Consider the following 27,526-nt stretch of genomic DNA (forward strand, 5'->3'; position numbering starts at 1 on the left):
TCCCAGCACTTAGGAGGCAGAGGTGGGAGGACAGCTATGAGTTCAAGGCCACCCTGAGACTACATAGTGAATTCCAGCTCAGCCTGGGCTGGAGTGAAACCCTACCTTGAAAAACTAAAATAAATAAATGAATAAAAATTTTAAAAATACTTTTAAAAATTTAATAGTAAAATTAGCTGGGCATGGTGGTACACACCTTTATCCCCAGTACTCTGGAGGCAGGGGTAGGAGGATCACCGTGAGTGCAAGGCCACCCTGAGACTACATAGTGAGTTCCAGGGCAGCCTGAGCTAGAGTGAGACCCTACCTTGGGTGGGAGGGAGTAAAATTAGCCAGGTGTGGTGGTACATGCCTTTAATCCCAGCACTTGGGAGGCTGGGGTAGGAAGAATGCTGTGAGTTTGAGGCCAGCCCAAGATTACATTATATAGTAAGCCCATACTAGAGCAATACCCTACCTCAAAAAAAAAAATTAAGATAAACATCAATGAGATCACTGATCTGTACAAAACTTGTACACTCTGAAAGTTGAGTCATACCCTAAAGGATATGTCTACAGAACAGAAGAACTCAAAGGCAACAGTGGCTCTTTCTTTTACAGCCATTTTCCATGCTACAATATTAACTATTTAAGAGTCTTCCTGTCAGGTGGAAAGTAACTTTTGATCCCAAACAGCTAATCTGCTCATACAGTCTATGGTCACTTATTTCAAAAGTGGCCAACCTGATGGTGAAATGTGAAGAGGCAGCTGGAAGGGTCAAGTGGAAGTGAAGAGAGAATTCAAAGTAAGCAATGAAAACAGACTCCTCCACATCAGCAGCAAAATTCAAATGAAACATAACCAAGTGTATCGTGTAGCTTAATGGTTCTGGCAGAGGGGCTTTGCTTGCTGGCAAGCTCATGGCAAAGAAAACGATTGCAGAAAAGGAATACAGATGAGGACAAAAAAAGAAAACCCATGTACCTTCTCTGCACCAAACTTGCGAGTTTCACATCTTGATGAATCTGAGGGCCATTAAAGTCATAAAAAAAAAAACTCAACTCCCTAAATTAACAAGCTTAATATGAAATGTCTTTAATGCAACAGAAAACTTTCCATTTCCCACCCCTCGCCACCCTTTAGAAAGCCTCCCTCCCCACAAAAGATCTGATTTTTGATAACAACTACTAGTTTTAGAAAAGGAAACTTGCTACTGGGCAAGGGTGTTTTAAGTTCAGTCTTGCCCAGAGATATAACAGATATCACTTCTGATTGAAGGTTTCAATAGAACTGAGAGGATGGAGGATAAAGTCAGGCCTGTGATGTTGATTTGGAATTAGCTTATTTTAATTCAGTTATTAAGAAAATAAATTAATTTGAATTTTAAATTAGTCAAGATGTTAATCTCAGGAAATCGAAAAGCAATTCATTTGTTGATTCATTTCTATAGTGCCAATTGGGCATAAAGGGGCATGCACAATATTCCCATGACCAGAGTGAAAGAAAACCATCTCCCATCCCTCTGTAAGTGGTACCTTTTCAAGTAGGTTGATACATAGGTGGAGGGAGCAGCTGTCTGTGGAGTTTCATTTCCCTCTGTTTCGTCCCTCCACAGCTGCCGGCTGTGTGAGCCACTCCTCACTAGATTCACAGCAGACTCTCTGCAGAAGCAGGAAAGGGAAAGAAACAATAATTCCTACCACCAGTTTGGTCCACAGTATGAAGCAGAGAGAAAACAGACAGCAAACTAGATGCTAACGAAATAGACACATCTTTCAAGTGATTCTGCTTCATGTACTTGTTTTTGTAGAGTATAAGTATGTTCTGCTTTCTTCTCCCAATGTCAAAGCCAACTCATTTCAACAGGTACCAAATTACTTATACCAACAGCCCACCATCCCTTTGTAATGAGAAATCACTTTTTCTTTTGCAGGTCCATGTGTGTGGAGTATGAATGGTGGAGTATGTTATGTGTGCACGTGTGTGCGGATGAGTGAACCATGTAGCACATTTGATTGGCAAGCCCCAGTAATTCTCTAGTCTCCACTCTGTGGACTGGGGTTACAGGTGTACGTGGCCACAGCCGCGTATATGGGTTTTGAGGGAACTAAATGAGCAGTCTCAGGCCCTCCCAGACCCACATACTTAACAGTCAAGCCATCTCCCCAGCTGCAGGAGTCACTTTTAATCCTCATTTAAAAAGCACTTTATGACAGGGTGTGGTGATGCACACCTTTAATCATAGTACTAGGGAAGCAAAGGTAGAAGGATTGCTTGTGTGTGAGGCCAGCCTGGGACTGCAGAGTAAGCTCCAGGTCTGCCTGGGCTAGAGAGAGACCCTACCTCAAAAACAAAAACAAAAACAAAAAAAAACTCACAAAACACTTTGCAATCCTTCACAACAGGTTACAAAAAAGGCAAAGATGGGACTGATGGGAGAGATCGAGAAGTCTTCATGGGAGAATTTAGTACAGGGAGGAAAGAGAGAGAGGGCTTGCTGGGTGACTCTTTAGCATTATAAATGAGAAGACACTCAGGAAGAAACTCTCCCAGGATTCTTGGATCCACAATCAAGAATTTGGGGTATTTATTTATTAGAAAGTCTACAAAAGGTTCTCTAGAGCTATTCTCAGACTTCAATGTTTATCTGAACCACCTAGGGAGCTCTGTTAAAATGAGGGTTCTGCTTCAGCAGTTCTGGGGTATAACCTACAATTCTACAGTTCTAACATGCTCCCAGGAGGAACATACCTTTAGAAGAAAGGCTTTGCCCTGAGGTAAAGTAAAACTTCAGAAAACTACATTGGGCTGGAGAGATGGCTTAGTGGTTAAGGCGTTTGCCTGCAAAGCCAAAGGACCCAGGTTCGATTCCCCAGGACCCACGTTAGCCAGATGCACAAGGGGGCACACACATCTGGAGTTCGTTAGCAGTGTCTGGAGGCCCTGGCACGCCCATTTTCTTCCTCCCTCTCCTTGCTCTGTGTCAGATAAATAAAAATAAAATAATTTTAAAAACTCCATTATTCATCTTAACTGGGGAAGAACATGTTAACTTTCATCTACTTACGACTGAAGTTAATAATATTTCCAGTGTTTACTATAGGTAAGCAGTGTGCTGAGAATGAGGAGACCTTGAGAAACCAGGTAGACATAGACTCTACCTTTACAGAGACAGTAGGAGGCTAAAACTAACTCATATCTGCAAGGGTCAGGGAAGATTTCTTAAAGACAATAAGGCTTAATTGAAGTGAGAATTTAAAGGGTGAGTAATTGGCACAAGAAGGGAGGGAGGGAGGACTAGGCGGTATCCTGAGCAGAAGGAACAAACAATTTACAATGTTTTGAGGACACCTATGGAAAAGGGCAGATCACTATGCTCGGAAGAGCCAAAAGAAATCATCTTTGGCTTGTATTAGGATTACCTGTTCTCCTTTTCTTCAATATTACTTGTGCTGCTGAGCCTTCGGGGTGCTATTGAACCAAAATAGTTTTTGTTTTCTCTTTCCTATAAAAGCAAAACAAAACACAAAAAGGGTACAATATTGGCATAATATGAAATATTTTGGGGAGCCCTAGGGGTGTAATGTCTGCTACTGACCGGCTAAATGTATACACTATGCCTATCAAACTTCCCAGTAAGCATTTCTCTTAATGTGCATGCCCTTATATTAATGCTACTCTCACTTTTGGTAGAGAATCTTCTCTTTTCAGATGGCAGTGACCTTGGGATGACTTAGAAGGCATCACAGTGCTGGGAAGAAGTGATAGAGGAGTGCTCAGTACTGCAATATCTCTATCACACCTTCCAAGGCTCAGGGACAATTGCGGAAGAGGTGGCGGAAAGAATGTAAGAGCCAAAGGAAGGGTAGGACTCCTTACAACGTGCTCCTCCAGACACAAAATGGCCTGGATATCCATGACCTCACAGTGCCCGACACTACCTACACAAGACCATCATAAGAGGAGGAAAAGTCATAATATCAAAATAAAAGAGAGACTGACTGAGAGGGGGAGGGGATATGATGGAGAATGGAGTTTCAAAGGGGAAAGTGGGGGACAAGAGGGCATTACCATGGAATATTTTTTATAATCATGGAAATTGTTAATAAAAAATTGAAAAGAAAAAAGTAGATAGATAAAATAAAATGAATAAATAAATAAAATACTTTAAAAAGAAAAAAAGTATTTGGGGTAAAAAAGGCAGGACTTGCAGGGCGTGGTGGTGCACGCCTTTAATCCCAGCACTCAGGAGGCAAAGGTAGGAGGATCACCATGAGTTCTAGGCCACCCTGAGACTCCATAGTGAATTCCAGGTCAGCCTGGGCTAGAGTGAGACCCTACCTAGAGGGAGAAAAAAAAAAAAAAAGCAGGACGTAGCTGGGCACAGAGGCACACACCCCTATAATCCCAGCATTTGAAAAGTACAGGAGGAGGATTAAGTTCAGGGCCAGCCTGGACTACAATAGTGAGATCTTGTCTCAAATCCCCCTCCAAAAAAGAATGGCACTTATTGGTACACAATCTCTTATCTAGATTCAACACCAATCCCATGTTGAAGGGTATTATAAAAGGTTAGATTTTATAAGTTTATTCCTAACTTCTCCATTAAAACCTGCAAGGGATCTGGGCATGGGGGTGCATGCCTTTAATCCCAGCACTTGGGAGGCAGAAGAAAGTGGCTATCTCCGTGAGTTCAAAGACACCCTGAGACTACATAGTGAATTCCAGGTCAGCCTGGGCTAGAGCAAGACCCTGCCTGGTTGGGGGAGGGGACAGGGAATGTATATGGGGGGAAATAATTCTCAAGAGAAAAGTCAGGATGATCCACTAAAGAAAATAGCACAAATCACCCAAATAACAGCACTGCTTAGAGCAGGGGAGTCTAAAAAGCAAACAGCTCCCCTCTAATGTTCTTAATGAAATAGGTCTGAGATAGTCTCCAGCATACATTTGCTTTGAAATGCAGCCTCCTTAGGAACATGTATAATAAATATGTTTTGTAATGAATCCAACCACCATGCCTCACTCCTTTGAGCCACCTCCAAAAACATAAGACAGTAAGAGGACTCTGATTATAAGGAAGCACGGCCCCAGAAAAGAACACTGACTCTGGTTAAATCTAAAATCAAATTAATCTTTGATAACTACACAAATAATTTTTCATGAAATAACTCTGATCATACTTTTAACAACTTTAATTTTTTTCCTAAAATGGGCATGATGGCACACACCTGTAAACCCAGCACTTAGAAGGCTGAGGTAATTGAACTGAAGTTTGAGGTCAGCCAGGCTATATACCAAGTTCCAAGCCAGCCTGTCTAAAATAAGAATCTAAGTTCTAATGTGCCCATCTTACTTTAAGATTAAAAAAACAAAACAAAAAAAAAAAAAAACCTAAGTTTTTCAAATACTGATTCAGAAGAATCATTTGGGTTATATTCAACTTTCACTGAATCATTGTTTGCTCTAGGTAAGAGACTAAGAATGAATGAATATAAGGTAAGCCAAAAGGAAAAACTGTATTTAAAGCTTTTTTTTTCTTTTTTAGCCAAACAAATAATAGCAAGCAAATAGTAAATTATTTGAGTAAACTATTACTATGTCAAAGCTATTGCATTTCAACAAATAACAAATTCCCCATATCAAGACTCCCTTCCCTTTTCAAATGAGGAGTCACTTTTATTCACTTAAAACACATCTTTAAAGCCTCTGTGCTTCCTCAGTCAACTTAGGAACTAGAAAATACTTTCATTCGTGGTCAAGAACTCTTTCGTTGGAGAACACTGCTTTGGAGCCCCAGCCCCGCTTCACTGCACCTTGTCTTTGCTGTCCAGCAGGGCAGAGATCCGAGGGCTTGATGAGGAGCGGCAGATGGAAGAGCCTCGGTCCCTTAAAGCTTCCCTGGAATTGGCCACTTCGTTCAACATGTTGTGGCTGCCAGTTTTTCTGAGTCCCAATCTCCACGAAGAAGGAGATTCATCTTTGGGCTCTTCTGGCTTGTTAAAGAGACTGGAGAACTATGAGGGAAGAAGAAAAGAAAGGTCCTAGGTTGGAGAGATGGCTCAGTGGTTAATGTGTTTGCCTACAAAGCCTAATGGCCCAGAAGGAATTCTCCAGTGCCCACGGAAAGCCTGAAGAAAGCCTGATACACAGTGGCGCATGTTATCTGGAATTTGTCTGCAGCATCTAGAGGCCCTGGCACGCCCATTCTCTCTGTCTCTCTTATCTCTCTCTCTCTGCTTGCAAATAAATAAAATATAAAAGTTTGGAGCTGAGTGTGGTGGTGCATACCTTTAATCACAGCACTAGGGAGGCAGAGATAGAAGGATCGCTGTTAGTTCAAGACCAGCCTGAAACTACGTAGTGAATTCCAGGTCAGCTGCGCTAGAGTGAAACCCTACCGCAAAACCAAAACATTTTTGGTTCTCTCCAGAAGCCAGGAATTGATTCACTGACTAGAAGCCTACAAATTTCCAAGGGGCCTGCAGAAGAGGTTGTAGCAGAAGTGCAAGTTCTCTCTACTTCTGTCCTTCACCTTTCATAAAGACTTAAACCATAAGAATAAAGTTTAGAAGAGAAGTGAAAAGGAAGAATTTCCATCAAAATAATTCTTGGTGCTAGATATCTTCCTAGCCCACTCTTAACTTTAAGTATAGTTATCTTAGCTTCAGATATGAAGAAAACAGGCAAAAGACAGAATTTTTTGGTCCCAGACTATTTTCATCCTGTCAAGTTACCAAACACATCTATAGCCAAATTTGTTTGGTGATGGTTTTGTAAGGATTTTTTTTTTTTTTTTTGCAATGTTACAAATTGAATGTCTGTATTCTTCCAAAATTCATGTCAAAGTCTTAGATTGGGCCTGTGAGAAAGTAAAAAAGGTTACATGAAATCAACAAGGTAGAGTTCTACTTCAACAGGGTGGGACCCTGACAGACACACCAGAGCTTCCCCTCGCTGTGTTAAACATAGCAAGAAAGGGGCGATTTTCAAGACAGGGGAGTCCTTTCCAGGAACTGAATTGGCTTGCACAGTGATTTGAGACTTTCAGAACTCTGGAACTGTAAGAAGTGAATTTCTATTTCTTAAGTCTTATAACACAGGCAGTGTTATTTTTTCATGCAAGCCTATGTCAGGCAAGAATGTTGTCTCTACTGGTTTGCAAGAATTTGTCTTCAAGGGCTTTCTAAATGTTTATGATTGCAATACAGGGAAATATAACCCCAAAATCAATTCCAAAGTACTTACTCTCCTAGCAGAAGAGACAGGGAAGGTGTTCTGAGCTGGTGCTGTGAACTGCTCCATGACACGACTCTTGCTTTCAGAGTTGGAATGGTTGACAGTGGCTTCTGTCTTTTTATCTGTTATTTAAGATAAGAGAAGCAGTAAGTCCAAGTATGAAAATCTTACCTTTGTGTATAGAAATCCTTTTCCACTAACAGAAAAAATTTGCTCATTTTAACAACAGATTATTAGGGTCATGGAATGCCTGAACTCAAACCAAACAACTGTGGGCAGAAGAAAATCAAGTCATGGCATCTCATTTTGGTAGTGTCCAATTTCCAGATGAAAACAATCTCTACATTCTTATACTGTATATAAAATTCATTAGTAATTACTTACAGAGAATCTACTCTGGGAGCCAGATATGGTAGCTAATGGCTTTAATCCCAGCACTTGGGAAATTCACAATGAGTTAAAGACCAGCCTAGGCTACTGAGTGAGTTCCAGGTCAGCCTGGGCTACAGTGAGACCTGCTTTAAAAAAAGAAAATCTACTCTGGGATGGGGAGATGACTCAAAGGATAAAGTGCTTGCAACGTAAGTATGAGCACTTGAGTTTAGATTCCCCAGAACCCACATAAAGGTGGACGGTATAGCGCTGACCCTGTAATCCCAGGGAGCCTACGGTGAGAAGGGCGGTGGAGACACCACAACTTGCTGGAAGCTAACAGGATGGCTAGCCTGGTCAGCAGAGCAGTGAACAATGAGACCCTGCCTCAAACAAGGTTGAAGACGAGGACTGACACCTAAAAGTTGTCCTCTGACCTCCACGTGAAGAGCAGCACGTGCATGCCTACACACACACACACGAACACATAAACATGTACGACCAAAGGAGGAGGGGAGGGAAGGGAGCAGTAAGACCGGCCTTGATTCCTAGGTCAGTATAATCCAAAGAAAGAAATGATACATTATAATAAAAACACAAGATCATGTAGAATCCAAGTGCTGATCCGGTTGATTCAGATTAAGAGCTATAGGCTTTCCGAGAAAAAGCACATCACCTAAGGGAAGAAACAAGAAAATTGCTACATCAGCCAGGGTTCTCCAGAGAAACAGCTCTGGAGGAAGCTAAAAGACAGTGCTGATAGACAAGTGGAGGAGGAAACGCACATATCTGTCGGTCAGTGAGGTGACTGGTCTAATATAAGTAGTGGATATTCTTGGACTTAACAGTAAGACAGAACGGTAGAAAGGAATGCAAAAGATATAGGCTAAGCTACCAAATTTTAGACACTAGCCTCACATCAGTAGGAGTGGTCCATCACAACAGGGTCATCAATCAGAAAGTGTGTATGGCTTGTTAATGGCTGTGTACTAAATAACTACATTGGTGCCTATACCTAGTGGATATGGTTCTAGTCTATATACTGTGGAACAAGAACTCCAAAGTTGGGCTGGAGAGATGGCTTAGTGGTTAAGCGCTTGCCTGTGAAGCCTAAGACCCCAGTTCGAGGCTCGATTCCCCAGGACCCACATTAGCCAGATGCACAAGGGGGCGCACACGTCTGGAGTTCACTTGCAGTGGCTGGAGGCCCTGATGCGACCATTCTCCCTCTCTTTCTCTTTCTCTCTCTCTGTCTGCCTTTCTCTGTGTCTGTCTCTCTCAAATAGATAAATTTTTTAAAAAATAACAAAAAAAAAGAACTCCAAAGTAACTTACTCATAAATTATGTAATAATTGCAAATCACATCCTACCTGTGTGAGACTAAGCAAATTTCATATCATATTTTAACTCTATTTTTAAAAAATTTCTGATCAATCAATAAAAAGACAGAGTTAAAATATGATATGAAACTTGCCATCTCTCCAGCTCCTATTTCTCTCATTAAAAAAAGTTTTTATATTTATTTATTATTTATTTAGAGAGACATGTAGATAGAGATAAGAAATAGAATGGGTATGTCAGGGCCTCCAGCTGCTGCAAATGAACTCCACACACATGTGCCACCTTGTGCATCTATCTTACATGGGTCCTGGGGAATTGAACCTGGGTCCTCTGGTTTTGCAGGCAAGAGCCTTAAACACTAGGCCATCTCTCCAGCCCATATTGCTCTCATTTTTAAAGATCCACAGATGCAACCTCATAAATTAATAGTTTTCATACATCTGATATATTAATGTGATACCAAAATATTATATTCTGAGGAGAATGTAACTATTTTGATTAGAATTTCTGTTTCCCTCTTTATTTTTTGGCTTAATTATTTGTGTGTCAGTTAACTAGTGCTTCAGAATAAGCCATTCTCCACCTTAATGGCTTAAAACAATAACCACTCACTGTATCCTCAGACATGGCAGTTTGGGAAGGCATAAGCTGGATGGCTTATGTCTCCTTCTGGCATGCTAGCACACTCCTTACGGGCCTTCTGTCGGTAAAGCATCTGAGTGGACAGCTAGTCCTGGATGGCATTACTCAGCTTCCTGGTGGTGGCTGGATGGTGAGGATAAATGAGCCACGTCTGTCCTCACATTAACCAGCCCTGCCCTACTTCTTCGTTTGGCAGAGGATTCCAAAAGCAGTTAGAGAGGACAAGGGTATAGTTTTCAAACCTCTGCTTGTGTTACATTCCAAATGTTACAGTGGCCATAGCAAGTCACCTAGCCAAACACAGAGTTGATATATGGAAAGGCACTACATGCATTTGACTGTATTACTGTAACAATCTGTCATACTTGGCTAGTAAGGTAGATTTGCTGGGGCCGCAGTTATTCAGATAGTACTTAAAAGAATGACTTGAATGGTCACAATAATTCATAGTATTCACAGACACAATAGTATTAATAAGAGACTGTGGCCAATAAGTTAAGCAATTTTCAAATGTTATCTCTAATTCTTTTATTTTTTGAGGTAGAGTCTCACTCTAGCCCTGGAATTTTGTCTGTGGTGTGGCACTCATAGCAATCCTCCTACTCCAGCCACCTGAGTGCTGGGATTACAGGTATGAGGCATCATACCTGCCTCTCATGTTTATAAAATTTCTAACATGAGACAGAGAGATAGAGAATGGGTGCAACAGGGCCTCTACCCACTGCAAACAAACTCCAGATGCATGTGCCACCTTGTGTATCTGGCTTACATGGGTACTGGAGATTTGAACCTGGGTCCTTAAGCTTCACAGGCCAGCACCTTAACCACTAAGCCACATCTCCAGCCCTTTTTTGTGCTTTTATGAGGTAAGGTCTCACTCTAGCCCAGGCTGACCTGGAATTCACTATGTAGTCTCAGGGTGGCCTCCAACTCATGCTGATCCTCCTAATTCTGTCTCCCAAGTGCTGGGATTAAAGGTGTACTCCACAACACTTGGCTGGTAAATATATGTTTTTAACTGAGCCCATTGTGCAAAGCATATGGCATAAGAAAAATGAAGACACAATACATACACATTCAAATGCTCCAAAGCTTGCCTGTTGGGAATAGCAGAAGGAATGAGGAAAAAAAAAAAAAAAAAAAGAATACAAACCTTAGCAGTATTAGAAAAGCACTATAAAATAGTTTCAAATAAATAGCTGCTAACGTTAGCAGAGGGAAGAAAACCACAAATCTCTATGGTAAGGCTTCCTAACAAAAGCTGATTTGAGCATGAGCACAATTCCAGTTGGCAGAGAACTGCAGAAATGAGTAGGGAGGCTTGCTGGAACCATCTGGTCTCTGCCTACACAACCACCTGAAGCTGCTCTCTAGGATTACGAGTGCCTTCCTAATGGCTGTAGCATCCTCTCTAACTTCTGACAGAAAGACACATCCTGGTTATCCTCAACTTTTTTTTCCCTCACTGTTTTTCTTTATTTATTTGAGAGAGAAAGGCAGATAGAGCAAGAGAGAACAGGTGTGCCAAGGCCTCCAGCCACTGCAAACAAACTCCAGATGCATGTGTCCCCTTGCGCATCTGGTTTATCTGCGTACTGGGGAATCGAACCTGAGTCCTTAGGCTTCACAGGCAAACGCCTTAACCTCTAAGACATCTCTCCAGTCCTTCCTCAACTCTTGATCACATCTGATCTCATTCTCTGAACATACTGTTCCCTGAGATCCTTATACAACTTTCCTCTACTCCTTTGAGGATTTCATCCTTTTCCACAGTTTTTTCTTTCACTTCTTATGCAGATAATTTCCACTGGCCAACTACTGTTCTGAGTAGTTCTGAGCTAAGTTAAGATCTTGGCCATCCAACATGTTAGCTGTGAAACCTCATTCACTTAACTTCCTACAGTGTGAATTTGCCATTCTAAAAGAAGTGATAGGAAGGAAGACCCTACCTAAGAAAAACAAAACAAAAAAAGTGATAATAATATATACCCCAAAGTATGGCTATGGGGATTAAATCTTCGTAAGTGGGTTGCACAGTAAAAGGCACTATACAGATGTAAAGTTTTATGACAATTCCTGGAACTAACATAATCTTTCTTACTAGTAAATACACTGACTGCATCTACCTCTCTCACATGACACACTATATTCATGTGCATGTCTTTCTATTCCCCTACTAGGCATAGTCAACAAAAACATTTAATAAATATGAACGCCTGTCATGTTGTAGGAATTATGCCAGGACCAAGAAGTATAATAATAACCTCAGCATTCCCAGCAAGAATTTAAGTGCTGGAAAAGATGTATGTATACAGTGCTAGAGGGAAACAAATAAGGGAACAAAAAGCATTGAATGGATTACCAGGTATAGTGGTACACTTTTAATCCCAGAATTTGTGAGGCAGAGGCAGGAGGATTGCTGTGAGTTTGAAGCCAGTGTGAGACTACATAGTGAATTCCAGGTCAGCCTGGGCTAAAGCAAAACAAAACAAAACATGCCTTTAATCCCAGCCTTTGTGAGGCAGAGGTGGGAGGATTGCCAATACTTAAAGGCCACTGTGAGACTACATAGTGAATTCCAGGCCAGCCTGGGTCAGAGTGAGACTCTAACTTGAAAAACCAAAATAGTAGTAATAACAACAATAGAAATTCAGCTGGTGGAAGGTGGAGAGATGGCTCAGCAATTAAGGCACTTGCCTGCAAAGCCTAATGACCCAGGTTCAATTTCACAGCACCCATGTAATACCAGGCGCACAAAGTGGCACATGTAGCTGGAGTTTGTTTGCAGCCACTAAAGGCCCTGGTGCTCCTAGTCTTTCTGTCTTTCATCAGTCTCTCTCTCTGTCTCTCTGCTTGCAAATAAATTAAAAAAAAAATAATTACAAGAAAGAAATTCAGGGGACTCTTCTGGTTAAGATGGTGGAGTAGGAACCACACCAAAACAGGGGAGAAAAAAGAAAAAAAAACAGCAAAATACACCCTACTATTAAAAAGTGAAGGTGTATAATTATCAACAGCAGCAGAGAAGTAGGAGAGATCCAGAGCATCTACAGTCCACACAGGCTGGCAGAAACGGCTCCAGCAGTTTTTAACCGGGTCTACATGGCCACAGCATAATGCTCGGCCTGAGCCACAGGAAAAGCCGGGTGAGGGGATTCTCCTCTCACACTGGCCTCTGTGCAAACTCAAGAAACATGAAGGGAGGACAGTAGGGAAGAACAGAGGAGCAGCTCCTAAGGAAGAGGATCATGAGGACCAGCATGAAAACTTCAGCCACCATCCAAGCCTCCCCTCTCCCCACCACCAGCGCAAGTGCCAGCAAGCACCAGAGACCTGGGGAAGGGAGCTCACCTACATAGCACCCAGCACAGGCGATCAGAGCAAGGACCTAGCCAGCCTACCTCGGCCCACAGCACAGCAAAGAAGGACCCAAGTGGGTGCACAACATAATTGAGACCAAAGCCATACCAAAAGGTAACTGGGATTACACCAGGTCAGTACCCACCAAATAAACCTGGTTATATAAGCTCCAATCAGAAGTGCTAATTGCACCTTCCATGTCAGGATAAATTACATGTTAAATCTGATGAATGCTTGGAGTTTCCATTCTTAAATAAGCTATATTTTGGGCTTGTCATTTGGTGCTTCCTGGCTTATAGTGCCTTTGTCTTCTCCTCTGTTGTTTATTGGCGAAGGGTCTCACCTAGTCACACGCTGACTTGGAACCCTCAACAAACCAGAAATCTCAGCCTCCCAGTTGACAGGATTAAGGATGTGGGGCAACACATATCCTTAAGGACTGTGCTTTGATTGAGGATCTACTTGCTGTAACACCTACACTTCCATAAATACTCTGTGCTGTTTTTCATTGAATGTGTACATCGTTTAGTTAAATTTTAGAATTTACCTGTATTTTGTTCCACTCAGCCTACTAGAATATTCTCATAACAGGCAAACCAACAAACCTAGGGTCACTTTTGTGGTTACTCTGAGAGTCTTAAGAGCCACACCTAACACCTTAAGCTCCTACCCTGAAGATACATAACATCAGATTGATTGATACATCTAATAATACTGCAGAGAATTAGAAAACCCAAGCATTAAATTAATCCAAGACTCAAAAATCTCTATATTATAAGAAATAGAAAAAAAATCCAAAAATTCATTTGAAAGCACAAAAAACCTCGAATATCTAAAACAATTTTGGGCAACAAAAATAAGGCTGTTGGTTTCACCATACCTGGTTTTAACCCATATTACAGATCCATAGTAACAAAAACATCATGATACTGGCACAAAAACGGACATGTAAATCAATGGAACAGAATAGAGGACCCACATGTAAGTCCAGGTAGCTATAGCCACCTGATCTTCAACAAACATGCTAAAAATACTCATCAGAGAAAAGGCAGCCTCTTTAGCTGGTGCTGGGAAATCTGGATATGTATCTTTAGAAGGATAAAAATAGATCCTTATCTTTCTCCATGCACAAGAATTAAATCCAAATGGATCAAAGGACTTAATATCAGACATGAAACTCTGAAACTGCTAGAGGAAAAAGTAGGGGAAACTTTCAACATATTGGTTTTGGGAAAGAATTTCTGAATACAACCCCAATTGCTCAGGCAATAAAACCACAGATCAACCACTGGAACCTCATGAAATTACAAAACTTTAATACAGCAAGGTACACTGTGAATACAGCAAAGAGGCAACCTACAGAATGGGAGAAAATTTTTGCCAGCTATACATCTGACAGAGGATTAATATCTAGGATATACAAAGAACTCCAAAAACTATATAAGAAATAAACAACCCAGTTAAAAAATGAGCTATGGAACTAAATAAAGAGTTCTAAAGCCAGGCATGGTGGCACATGCCTTTAATCCCAGCACTCGGAAGGTAGAGGTAGGAGGACTGCTGAGAGTTCAAGGCCACCCTGAGACTGCATAGTGAACTCCAGGTCAGCCTGAGCCACAGTGAGACCCTACCTCGAAAAAAAAAAGTTCTCAAAAGAAGAAATAACCAGATGGTATATAAACATATAAAAAAATGTTCAATATCCCTAGCTATAAAGAAATGCAGATTAAAACTACACTGAGATTCCATCTCACTCCTGTCAGATTGGCTACCATCATGGAAAAAAAATGACCATAATGCTGGTGAGGGTGCAGAAAAAGAGGAACCCTTCTACACTGTTGGTGGGAATGCAATCTGGTCCAGCCATTGTGGAAATCAGTGTGGAGGTTCCTGAGACAGCTAAAAATAGATCTACCATAGGACCCAGCTATAGCGCTCCTAGGCATATATCCTAAGGAGTCATTTCATTACCTTAGAGATACTTGCTCAACCATGTTTATTGCCACTCTATTCACAATAGCTGGAAAATGGAATCAGCCTAGATGTCCCTCAACTGATGAGTGGATAATGAAGATGTGGCCCATTTACATGATGTAGTTCTACTCAGTGGCAAAGAAAAATGAAATCTGCAGGACAATGGATGGATCTGAAAAGGATTATACTTAGTGAGGTAACCTAGGCCCAGAAAGCCAAACATCACATGTTCTCTCTCATATGTGGATCCTAGTTACAAATGAGTAAACTTCTCTGTGAGTAGGAATAAAACTCAGTAGCAGAGGCCAGTAAGCCAGAAAGAGGATATAATGGGAACAGAAAGGGAGGCGGTTGGGGATTTAATAGTATGGTATTATATATATTTAAGTTGAAGAACAGATTAATGGGGGTTAAAAGGCCTACGTGAGGTCAGGGGAAGAGAATGAGTAAAGGAAAGGTGGAGGGAGGGCTAATCAAAATCTAATCTACCTTTTTGGACAGTGGAACATGCAGAAGCCATATTGGTACTAGAAAATTTTCAGTGCCAGGGATGGGATGCCTTTCAATAAGTTGTTAGCCAGGGAGGTCCCTGTTGCCCCCAAAACATTACAGGCCATTGCCAAGGCCCTTGGTTTCCCACCAGGAATAGATGGTAAGACCCTATTGCTGAAGACTCCACATGCATGGGCTATAAGTTCACAGAAATCCTGCTGGAGCTGAGCTGAAAACCTCCTCCATATACACAAGCTGATAGAAAGCTGGAAAACTACACTGCATGCAGTTCAATGGGAGAGAGAGAAATCACCAGTAAAGAGACACAACAGTGGGCACTGCAAGCCTTAAATTTGGCCAGCCAGGCCAAATGAGTCAACAGGTACAACAGTGGCACGTCTGTTACGGGGAAACTGTCTGCTCTCTAATTAGACTGGAGGCCCACTCCATGGGAGAGAATACATCCCTGATACTGAAAACTTACAACAGGGGTAGTCACGAGCTGCTGTCTGGCTAAATGTATATACTATGCTCACCAAACTGCCCAGTAAGTATTTCTCTTAATATTCATACCCATATATTAATGTTACTCTTTCTGATGGCAGTAACCCTGGGATGACTCAGAAGGCACCATGGTGCTGAGAAGTGACAGAGGAGTGTCAGCACTGAAATATCTCTATCACATCTTCCAAGGCTCAGGATCTATTGCAGAAGAGGTGGCAGAAAGAATGTAAGAGCCAAAGGAAGGGTAGGACTCCTTACAATGTGCTCCTCCAAACACAAAATGGCCTGGATATCCATGACCTTGCAGTGCCTGACACTACCTACACAAGACCATCATAATAAGAGGAAAAGATCATGACATCAAATTAAAAGAGAGACTGATTGAGAAGGGGAGGGGATATGATGAACAGAAGAGTTTCAAAGGGGAAAGTGGGGAGGGAGGAAATTACCATGGGATATTGTCTACAATTATGGAAGTTGTCAACAACAACAAAAATTAATGAATTCAGCTAGGCATGATGGCTCACACCTTTAATCCCAGTACACAAGAGGCTCAGGTAGGAGGATCACCATGAGTTACTTCAAGGTCAGCTTAGGCCACAAAGTGAGTTTCAGAAGGTGGGACTACAGTGAGATCCTGCCTCAAAAAGTAAATATAGTAAGGCATGGTAGTGCATGCCTTTAATTATAGCACTTGGGAGGCACAGGTAGGAGGACTGCTGTGAGTTTAAGGCCAGTATGGAACTACAGAGTGAGTTCCAGGTCGGTCTAGGCTACCATGAGATCTTACTTGAAAAACACACACAAAAAAAGTAAAATTAAATTAAATTAGAAAACAGAAACAAAGAAGAAAGTTGTCTCTTACACTGGTGCCTGCCTTTGCTCTAGAACTGATGGCCCCTAACATCCTCTGGTGAAGTCCAGTGAGCCGTAGATTGAAATATGAATAAGGGTACTAGTCTTCCATGATTGAGAAAAACTATGTCAGCAAAGCCGGATATCAGAAGCTGGGGTCCAGAGAGTAAAATATCTTCATTATGGGTTCAGCGAGTTCAGATGAAAACAGACTCCACTATAAACTTAGCATGTGGCTCATCACCCCACTCTAATTTGGTCTTCCAATGGAAACATTTCATCTTAAAGTAGACTCAAATCTGAAGGGATAATATGCCAGTCCATGCAAGGCATATGTGCTATGAATTAGTTTCTCATTAATTTCCAGTTATTCATGAGAACAATTCTGTTGCAACTGAACTTCCCTGTAGCAAAATGCATTACTCTTTGTTTAGTGTTTACCTGTCTGTAAATCACAACCTAGAAAACTATGATCCTTATGATGAACCATCATGTCTGATCATGTTCAGCACCTATGTTAAGAGTTCCTGTCCTGTCAACTAGTAAACCTATGGAACTCCATTTAATGTCTAGTTGGGTGTCCATGTCTGTGGGTCACAATCTATGGATTCAACTAACCATGCACTGAAAAAGTCCTGTATTTGTTCTGAACATATAATCTTTTCCTTTACTTTTTACATTATTCCCAAAGCAACTATTTACATACCATTTATACCACACTAGTTATTATAAACAACATAGGGATGATTACTGCATTACTTATAAGTAACTTAGAAATGATTTCAAGTACACAGGAAGATGTGCATGTTCTATGGAAACACTGTGCCAACATACATAAGAGACTTGAGCATCTAAGAATTTTGGTTATCTATTGTGTGTCCCAAAGCCAATCTCCATGGACACTGAAGGATGCTCCGCATATATTATCAAAAGGAGTCAAAGGTAAGTACAATTTGTTTTTTCCTTAATTCATCAGGAACTGAAGAAGCTTTATATAATGAGAGTAGGAAAACAGTTTTTAGGATTCTGTTTAGAGAATTAGACTGACACAAGAACTAAATGAAAAATTTCACCAGTGTATTGAAAGTATTTAACCAAAAGTGCCTTTATATGCTCTATGCCTTTCAGCATACTGGTGTGTTGGAATCTGTTCCTTATGCCATCAATACAAAGTCAGTACAATTGGCTCCCTCATGCAAGAATTCTCTGTGCACCTTATCATATGGCTGCATCAGAACTGGCAGATACATTTACTAGAGCTCACCACTTTTATATCCATGTTGTCATCAGCCATTCACTGTCATCCCTGAGAAGTGAACATCTAGCTCTCTTTGAAGGCCTCGAGGCCAGGCCAGTTCTCTGACAGGCAGCTGACCTGGAGAACTGTTGCATTACCTGCCTCCTTCTCTGTTTCTGATTCAGAAGCCTCATCTTCACCTTCCTCTTCTTCAGAGCTGGAACTGCTGGATTCTTTACTTTCTTCCTCCATTTCTTGGGACTTGGGTATCTTTTCCTCATAGAGCATCTTCTCTTTGCTTAATTGAAGAAACAATTTTAAAGCAATCTTTAAGTAACATATCATTTAGGTTCACTGACAATCAGGTATAATAAAGGCAACAAACCTATAAATACAGATCCTCCTCCTACATCGATAGTGTTCTCATGAACCTTGGTGTTTCCCAGTCTATGGCTTAGTACTAATTTCAGAGCAAGACTCAAGCAAATATGGCCTGCTCAACATATGAATAAAAGAGAACCATGAATAGTGATGATGATTTGTAGTGGTGATGGTGTGGTATATACTAAATAATGAATCACTTAACAAATGTTTACTGAGCACTTAGTAATAGTCATGGAACCATGACAGGCACTGAAATAATGGTAAACAAAAGAGACTGTTCCTTAGCCGACAGAACACCCAGTAGAGCAAGGGAAGCACGAGGAACAAAAATAAAACTCTAGGACTGGGGAGAGAGCCCGGTGGTTAAAGGCTCTTGCTTATATATAAATCCTGTAGGACCTGACCTGTATCCCCAGTGTCCACGTAGAGACAGCCAGAAGTACTAAATGGCATATGCATCTGGAGTTCATTTATAGTGGTAAGAGGCCCTGCCATGACCAGTACCTCACCTCAAATAAATATTTAACTTAATAAAGTATTTTTATTAAATAAATTTTTTTATTTATGCTACTATAGAAGATATGCAGTCTGAAAAATCTCAATTTCTTTTTTTTTTTTTTTCCTTTTTTCAGAGGTAGGGTTTCACTCTGACTCAGGCTGACCTGAAATTCACTACGTAGTCTCAGGGTGGCCTTGAACTCACAGCAGTCCTCCTACTTCGGCCTCCCGAGTGCTGGGATTAAAGGCGTGCACCACCATTCCTGGCCAGAGTCAGTTTCTAAGTGTAAGTATATCCATCCTCAGTGTCTCCTCCCACTACATTACTGCTATCTCCTTGTCTCAAAATCACTCTCATATTTGAAGATCATTTGGTTAAAGTCAAATACAGACTTTCTTCCCTGTGCAAACTCTCAAGTATGTCACATACACAACCAAGTTGTGGTGGTTTGATTCAGGTGTCCCCAGTAAACTTAGGTGTCCTTAATGCTAAGTTCCCAGCTAATGGAGATTTGGGAATTAACACCTTCTGGAGGCAGTGTATTGTTGGGGGCGGGCTTATGGGTGTCACAGTCAGTGTCCCCTTGCCAGTGTTTGGCACGCTCTCTTGTTGTTATTCATCTGATGGTGGCCAGGAGGTGATGTCCACCTTCCACTTATGCCATCATTTTTCTCTGCCATCATGGAGTTTCCCCTCAAATCTGTAAGCCAAAATAAACGTTTTTTCCCACAAGCTGCTCCTGCTCGGGTGATTTCTGCCAGCAACGTGAACCAGACCGCAACACGAGCTCATCCTGTCGTTCACTTGTGTGTCTTACTTCTTAAAGAGTCCACTGTGCAACTTGCTATTCAGATCCGATTCAATGAGTTTATTCCGTGTCTCCTTTTCACTTCGGAGCTGATAATTGAGAAAAACAGAAAAGGGAAGAAACTCACTATTGGTTTAAAAAAGAGTCAGCAGTACTGAAGAGAGCTACAATGGCATTGTCATTCTGAGACAAACAGGACCAACTTCAGAGGACAGGGAAATCTAAGAAAATAAGAAATCAGGTGAGTCTCCTTAGAAGAAAGTGATAGAGGAAAATCTTCATCCAAGACAGAAGAGGAAAACCATGGTGTTAGAACTTTAGGAAATTGCCCCTTCCTAATACTCAATCCCTATCTTGTAAAACAACAACAACAAAAAGTCAGCAGGAACTTGAAAAGAACTGTTAATGAGCCACATACTGAAATATGTTGGTGACAGTTCTTTTTTTCTTAATATTTAATTTATTTATTTATTTATTTTGGTTTTTATTTTTGGTGGGTTTTTTTGTTTTTTGGGTTTTTTTTTTTTTTTTTGGTTTTTCGAGGTAGGGTCTCACTCTGGCTCAGGATGACCTGGAATTCACTATGGAGTCTCAGGGTGGCCTTGAACTCACGGTGATCTTCCTACCTCTGCCTCCCGAGTGCTGGGATTAAAGGCATGTGCCACCACGTATTTATTTATTTTGGTTTTAGAAGGTAGAGGGTCTCACTCTAGTCCTGGCTGACCTGGAATTCACTATGGAGTTTCAGGGTAGCCTCGAACTCACGGCAATCCTCCTACCTCTGCCTCCCAAGTGCTGGGATTAAAGGTGTACACCATCACATTTTTTAAATATTTATTTGAGAGAGAGAAAATGAATGGGCACACCAAAGCATCTAGCAACTGCAAAAGAACTCCAGACACATGCACCATCTTATGCATCTGGCTTATGTGGGCATTGGGGAACTGAACCTGGATCCTTAGGCTTTGGAGTTAAGCACCTTAACCACTAAGTCATCTCTCCAACCCAGTTGGCAACAGTTCTAAAACCATCACAGGTACCAAATGGGAAATAAGCTCTTAGAAAAAAAACTGTCTAGTATTCAGATGTATGCTCTAGATAAAATGTATGGGCTAGAGAGAGGCCTTAGTGGTTAAGGTTCTGGCTTGCAAAACCTAAGGACCCAGGTTCAATTCCCCAGTACCCATGTAAGCCAGATGCATATGGTGGCACATGTGTCTGGAGTTCCTTTGCAGTGGCTAGAGGTCTTGGTGTGTCTATTCTACTTGCCTCTTTCTCTCTCTCTTTCTCAAATAAATAAATTGTGTGTGTGTGTGTGTGTGTGTGTGTGTGTGTGTATCAGTCTGTCTGTCCTCAGACCCTAGTTATGCAAAGGATAAATAATCCCATTAGTATAGTAATGTTATGTGGTGAAGCTTGGTCTAGTGGTACAAGTCTATAATCCCAAATACCAGAAAGGCTGAAGGAGGAGGATCATAAATTCAAAAACAGCCTGGTGCCAGGCATGGTGGTACAAGCCTTTAGTCCTAGCACTCGGGAGGCAGAGGTAGGGAGGATCACCACGAGTTCAAGGACACCCTAAGATTACATTGTAAATAAACTCCAGGTCAGCCTGGGTTAAAGTGAGACCCTACCTCAAAAAAAAAAAAAAAAAAAAAACAGCCTAGGTTTCAGAGGGAATTCAAAAACAAAAATTATTTGGTGAAGATATCATTCATGTCTAAAATTCAATGGTGTTAGGAAAAGGATGTGTGAGTGTTTGCAATCTCTATTTGAGTATAAAAATTATTTCAGGGCCAGGCATGGTGGCACACACCTTTAATCCCAATACGTGGGAGGCAGAGGTAGAGGTAGAAGATCACTGTGAGTTCGAGGCCAGTAGTCACTTAGTGAGTTTCAAGTCAGCCTGGGCTAGAGTGAGATCCTTCCTCAAAAACTAAATAAATAAATAAAAATATAAATAAAAAATAAATTCATGTCAGAAGAAGAGTTTGAGAAAGAATAAAATCCAAGTATGCAAAACATACTTTTAGCATGAGGAAGGCTACTGCTGCTAAATAATGCATTAATGCTACATTTGGAAAGTCCCAGCTTTTAGTGATCCTGATTGCTCAACAAAGAAAAGAAGATGAGGGAAGGCTGGGAAGATGGCTCAGCAGGTAAAAACACTTGCTTACAAAGCCTGTCAGCACAGGTTCAATTCTCGAGTACTCATGTAAAACCAGATGCACAAAGTGATACATGTGCCTGGAGTTCTTTGGAACAGCAAAAGACCCTGGTATACTCATACTCTTTCTTTCTCTGCTAACAAAAAAAAAATTATTATTATTATTATTATTATTATTATTATTATTATTATTGGATTTTCAAGGTAGGGTTTCACTCTAGCTCAGGCTGACCTGGAATTCACTATGCAGTCTCAGGGTGGCCTTGAACTCATGATGATCCTCCTAGTTCTACCTCCTGAGTACTGGGATTAAAGGCGTGCACCACCATGCCAAGCTCATGATTTTCCATTTTGCAGTTTGTACACTGGTAGCAGTTATGTAGCTCTCCTGCTAAGCACTAAGCAGACAAGTACTTGGAACCAATAAAAGATTTAAAATAAGGAGAAAAGGGCTGGGGAGGTAGATAAACTGATAAAGTGTTTGCCTAGCATGTACAAAGTCCTGGGTTCAGTCCTCAGCACTGTATAAACCAAGTGTGGTAGCACAGTACTGTAATCCTAGCACTTGGGAGGCGGACACCAGAGAATGGAAGGTTAGTCAACATCAACTACGTGAGACCCTGTATGAAAAGAATTAATAATAAGCTGGGCATGGTGGTGCACGCCTTTAATTCCAGCACTCAGGAGACAGAGGTTGGATCGCCATGAGTTCGAGGCCACCCTGAGACTACATAGTTGATTTCAGGTCAGCCTGGACCAGAGTGAGATCCTACCTTGAAAAACCAAACTAAAAATAAAATAATAATAATAATAATAATAATTAAAAAAAATAGCCAAAATAGGAGGAGAGAAGGAAGGAGGACTGCATTCTGAATGTTTTATCAATCTGGAGTATAAACCACTGACCAAGTGCTGCCTAATGTCAAATAACAATTCTAGAATTGTGTTGTTAAGAAAGATATTATTCTTCCTGCAGTCAATGTGCTTTAAGTAAAAGCATCCTTTATTTGGTATGGAAAAGAAAAAGGTAACAAGTTATCCTGTAGCCTAGTACTCCCTATTTGGGGAAAAAAAAACAAACCCACTGATTTGATTTGTTTTCTAGAATTCAAGGGGAATTACTAGGTTGTTTTTAACTTTTAGCTGCTTGAAGACATTTTACAATATGCAACAACATGTTTCTTCTAGCAGGCTGTTGATAGTTCCTGAAGAAAATAAATGGTGACATGTGTGGGGTGCACATATGTCCAGTTCACAGACAGCACTATAGCAAGTTACTGAGATACCCAAAGCAGAGCAGACTGCAAAGCACTAGGAAAGCTTTGAAAGCATCACCAAGAAACTTACCACATTCTGTTTCTTCTGGAGCAACTCCAAGTGCTCCACAAGACCCTCGTCAGCCACATCAAATGGCGTCTGGCCCTGGAAGAGAAAAGGGGCACCATGACCAGTAGAAAACAGAAGTGGCAATTAAGTGACTTTATCAAGAACTGTTCAATATTAACTTACTGCCTTTAATTCCAATGACAGAAGCTGAATCTCCCTTATCTAAAATGCTTAGGCTCAGAACTGCTTTGGGAATATTTACAGATACACAATGATATGTGGAGGAATAGAATCCAAATTTAAAAAAAAATCATTTGGGGGCTGGAGAGATGGCTTAGTTAAGGCATTTGCCTGCAAAGCCAAAGGACCCAGGTTCGGCCAGGCGTGGTGGCGCACGCCTTTAATCCCAGCACTCGGGAGGCAGAGGTAGAAGGATCGCCACGAGTTCAAGGCCACCCTGAGACTACAGAGTTAATTCCAGGTCAGCCTGGACCAGAGTGAGACCCTACCTTGAAAAAAAAAAAAAAAAAGGACCCAGGTTCAATTCCCCAGGACCCATGTAAGCCAAATGCACAAGGTGGCACATGTGTCTGGAGTTCATTTACTGTGGCTGAAGGCCCAGTCACACCCATTCTCCCCCTCTCTCTCAAATAAATAAAATTAAATTTAAATTTTAAAAGATTTAAAAAATTCATTTGGGGCTGGAGAGATGGCTTAGCAGTTAAGACACTAGCCTGCAAAGCCTAAGGACTCAAGTTTGATTCCCCAGTACCCACATAAGCCACATGCACAAGGTGGCACATGCATCTGGAGTTTGTTGGCAGTGGCTAGAAGCCCTGGTGCATGCATTTGCTCTATCTACCTCTTTCTCTCTCAAATAAAATAATTTTTTTAAATTTCATTGTTTCATATATAACTTATACATATAGCCTGAAGATAGCTTTTGTTTGTTTATTACAAAAAGAAAGAGAGCAAGAGAGATATGGGCCTGCCAGAACCTCTTACCACTGCAAACAAACTCCAAATACATGCACCACTGTGTGCACCTGGCTTTACGTAGGTACTGGGGAACTAAACCAGGGCTAGCAGGCTTTGCAAGCAAGTGCCTTTAATGGTTAAATGATATATGTATACCCACCCCCAAGGTAGGATCTCAGTCTAGTCGAGGCTGACCTGGAATTCACTATGTAGTCTCAGGATGGCCTCAAATTCATAGCGATCCTCCTACCTCTACCTCCTGAGTGCTGGAATTAAAGGCATGAGCCACCACACCCGGCTTAGTTTTATATTTTTAATAGTTCTGTGTTTTCATGGTGTGGAATTTTCCATTGGTGTATCATGTCAGTACTCAAAAAGTTTTAGATTTTAGAGCCTTGGATCATCAGCCTTGGACTACAGATATTCAATTTATAGCTACCTCTTTAGTTAACCTACCCTACATTATGATGCCTTCAACTGTCACAGTGAAAACATTATAATTTATAGCAAATCCTTTAAACATAGTTTTATATTGTATAAAACACTAATGAAAAAGCTGGGCGTGGTGGTGCACGCCTTTAATCCCAGCACTCGGGAGGCAGAGGTAGGAGGATCACCGTGAGTTCAAGGCCACCCTGGGACTCCATAATGAATTCCAGGTCAGCCTGGGCCAGAGTGAGACCCTACCTCAAAAAAAAAAAAAAAACCAACAACAACAAAAAAAACCACTAATGAAAAAAAATCATCACACCATTTCTTATGCTTATGGCTTCTTGGCAAATAACCAAAACAAAGCCCTACTATTCCAAAGCAGTCTTAATTGTAAAGATAAATTCAGGGGGTGGAGGGATGGCTTAGCGATTAAGGCATTTGCTGAAAAATGGTAAAATATTTCCTACCTCACCAAGGATAGTGATCTTGGACTTCTTAACATTCATTTTTTACTAAGGCAATATTTTTCTGTTTGTTTTAGGGGCTTCAACATAAATAGAATCAAATGACTTGTTAGTGGAATATTATTTTACATAGCAAATATTGTTCTGTGTTGATTATAAAGGGCTGGGAGGCAGAGGACAACACACACCATAGCTACAAGTGATGCATTTTGCTCCAGAGCGCTCAGTTGGCTGATGAACAGAGACTTTAAACCTCTGCTAGGCACCCAGCCACCAATTTCATTGCCCTTTTAAAGGTTCAGGCTCACTAACCAGTTTGTTCCGGACATCCATGTCACACAGGGCTTCTGCCAAGATGGAGCAAGCCTCTTTTACTCCCCAGTGCGCAGCAGCATGAAGAGGAGTCCAGCCATCATGATCCTGAACATTGAGTTCATAGCCAGCCTGAATTAAAAGTCTAGAAGAAAACCCCAAATAATATAATTATCCCTTTGATTTTTATAGTTTTCTGCCAAATAAACTATCATAGCATTGATATTTCAGATTTGGGCTCACCCCCCGAGGTCCTGTGATTCCTTCTGTCTTCTAAGGTTTAACTTGCATTTCATATTACTACTCCGAGCATCAGTCATAAACTATCTTTACTCTTTCTCTCCAAAAAAGGTCACATAAATGGGCTAAGGAGATGGCTCAGTCAGTAAAATACTTGCTGCGCAAGCATGAGGACCTGAGTTCAAATCCCCATACCCACATAAAATGCCAGGTATGGTTGTGTACATCTGTAATCCCAGCACTGGAGAGGTAGATACAGGGAATCCCTGGTGCTCAGTGGCTAGCTTGTCTAGCTGAATTAAGGTCTAAGTTCATAGGGAGCCCCTGCCTCAAAGAACAAGGTGCAGAGAGATTGAGAAGGACACCTGACATCAACATCTGGCCTCCACATGCACAGACATGCATGCATGTACACACACATACATATGCACACTACATGCACAAAAAGTTCATGCATATGTTATTTCCTATACATATCCATATTATACCACATAAGAGAAATACACGGACACGTTTATACCTAGAATTAACCTAATTCAGTGAGCCAAATTACACAACTCTATTGCAGAGTATAGACTTTATTTTCCAGTAGAGAGAGGAATTCACATCTACAATCAGGGTTCACATATTTTTAGGATAGATCAACTAGCTTTCTGGATGGTCTTTATAGGCTATCACTGTTTACTGCAAAATCTCAAACCTCCAATTCTGCAAAAATATCTGCAGAGAACTCTGGCTAACTATAAAGTTACAGTCTAATTTATATTCATGTTACACAACAGGAAAAATATGATTTCCAAAGCCTAAATTACACCTTTGATTTAAGGCCTTTGATAACACACCTTTCAAGAATGGAACAAAGTACAAACGTCACGGTTAGGCAGAAATGGGAGTACCAGTACCTATTAGAACCTCTGTATTAGAAGAGTGCAGCAACAACTGCACAACATTGCCATCAGCAGTCCCTGTGCATGGAGAAGCATGTCAACATCAAGCAAATGTTAACATAAAACACTTAGGAGGGTTGGAGAGATAGCTTAGCAGTTAAGGTATTTGCCTGCAGAGCCAAAGGACCTAGGGTGGATTCCCCAAGACACACATAAGGCAGATGCACAAGGAGGCACATGCATCTGGAGTTCATTTGCAGCAGCTAGAGGCCTTGGTGTACCCATTATCTAGCTAACTGGCTATTATCTATCTGCCTCTTTCTCTGTCCTTGTCTCTCTCAAATAAAAATAAACTTTAAAACACTTAGAAATATAAGGGAAACTAGAATAGTTGCAAAATAATTCAATCATCTCTCTTACAGAAGCTGGACACAGCATACTTAATATCTGTATAATTAATCTAATGAGCCAAAAGACATTATCTGAGTCAAAAAGAACCAAAATGATTACAAGTCTGCACTGTCAAAGAGGAGGTTGTAAGAGAATTAACAACAAACTCACATAGCTGGAAGAAGTCTTCCCAGCCAGTACATCTCGAATCTGTTTCACAATACACATTAGGAAAAGTGACGGTAGAAGGAAGGAGACTACCCACAGAGGAACAGCATAATGTGATTAAAAAAAAAAAAAAACAGGCATGATCACAGAGGAAATCAACAGAAACATATAACAGTTGAAAATCTAAAATCTTCAGCTTCTAAAACTCATCTTCGTACCAAACTCCTGCTTGATCTACGTGGACAATACCTGAGGACTTCAGAGTAGCCCTTGGCAGCAGCTACATGCAGGGCTGTGGCCCCTGAGCGAGACTGCCTCACATCTTCTATTTTCCCACTGTTGAGCCACTGGCGGGCATCCTGCAACATCTGTTGCTCTTCTTCTTTCCTTGACTGCTCTAGGTCAACTCCTACAGAAGCCAGATAGCAGACAACCATCACTACTGAATTTTAGCTGAAGTCTAGATAACCTTTA

General features: G+C 41.1%; 1 protein-coding gene across 7 annotated transcripts in view; it reads right to left on the reverse strand.

Annotated features, from left to right (window-relative positions):
* The window catches only part of Ppp1r12b (protein phosphatase 1 regulatory subunit 12B), a 262,444-nt gene that overhangs the window by 163,345 nt on the left and 71,573 nt on the right, over positions 1–27,526 (reverse strand). For 6 of the 7 annotated variants that reach the window (XM_045142101.1, XM_045142099.1, XM_004670705.2 and 3 more), the window contains exons 4-12: positions 27,302–27,461; positions 25,368–25,512; positions 23,203–23,277; positions 19,698–19,777; positions 18,156–18,295; positions 7,229–7,341; positions 5,797–5,997; positions 3,403–3,485; positions 1,516–1,641 (exon numbers count right to left, since the gene is read on the reverse strand). In XM_045142101.1, coding sequence (XP_044998036.1) covers positions 1,516–1,641; positions 3,403–3,485; positions 5,797–5,997; positions 7,229–7,341; positions 18,156–18,295; positions 19,698–19,777; positions 23,203–23,277; positions 25,368–25,512; positions 27,302–27,461 — 1,123 coding nt within the window. Of the gene's footprint in view, positions 1–964; positions 1,006–1,515; positions 1,642–3,402; positions 3,486–5,796; positions 5,998–7,228; positions 7,342–18,155; positions 18,296–19,697; positions 19,778–23,202; positions 23,278–25,367; positions 25,513–27,301; positions 27,462–27,526 lie in introns of all 7 variants that reach the window. The other variant, XM_045142102.1, reaches the window with a different exon arrangement.

Source organism: Jaculus jaculus, chromosome 1 (genome assembly GCF_020740685.1).
Source record: "Jaculus jaculus isolate mJacJac1 chromosome 1, mJacJac1.mat.Y.cur, whole genome shotgun sequence".
Lineage (NCBI taxonomy): Eukaryota > Metazoa > Chordata > Mammalia > Rodentia > Dipodidae > Jaculus > Jaculus jaculus.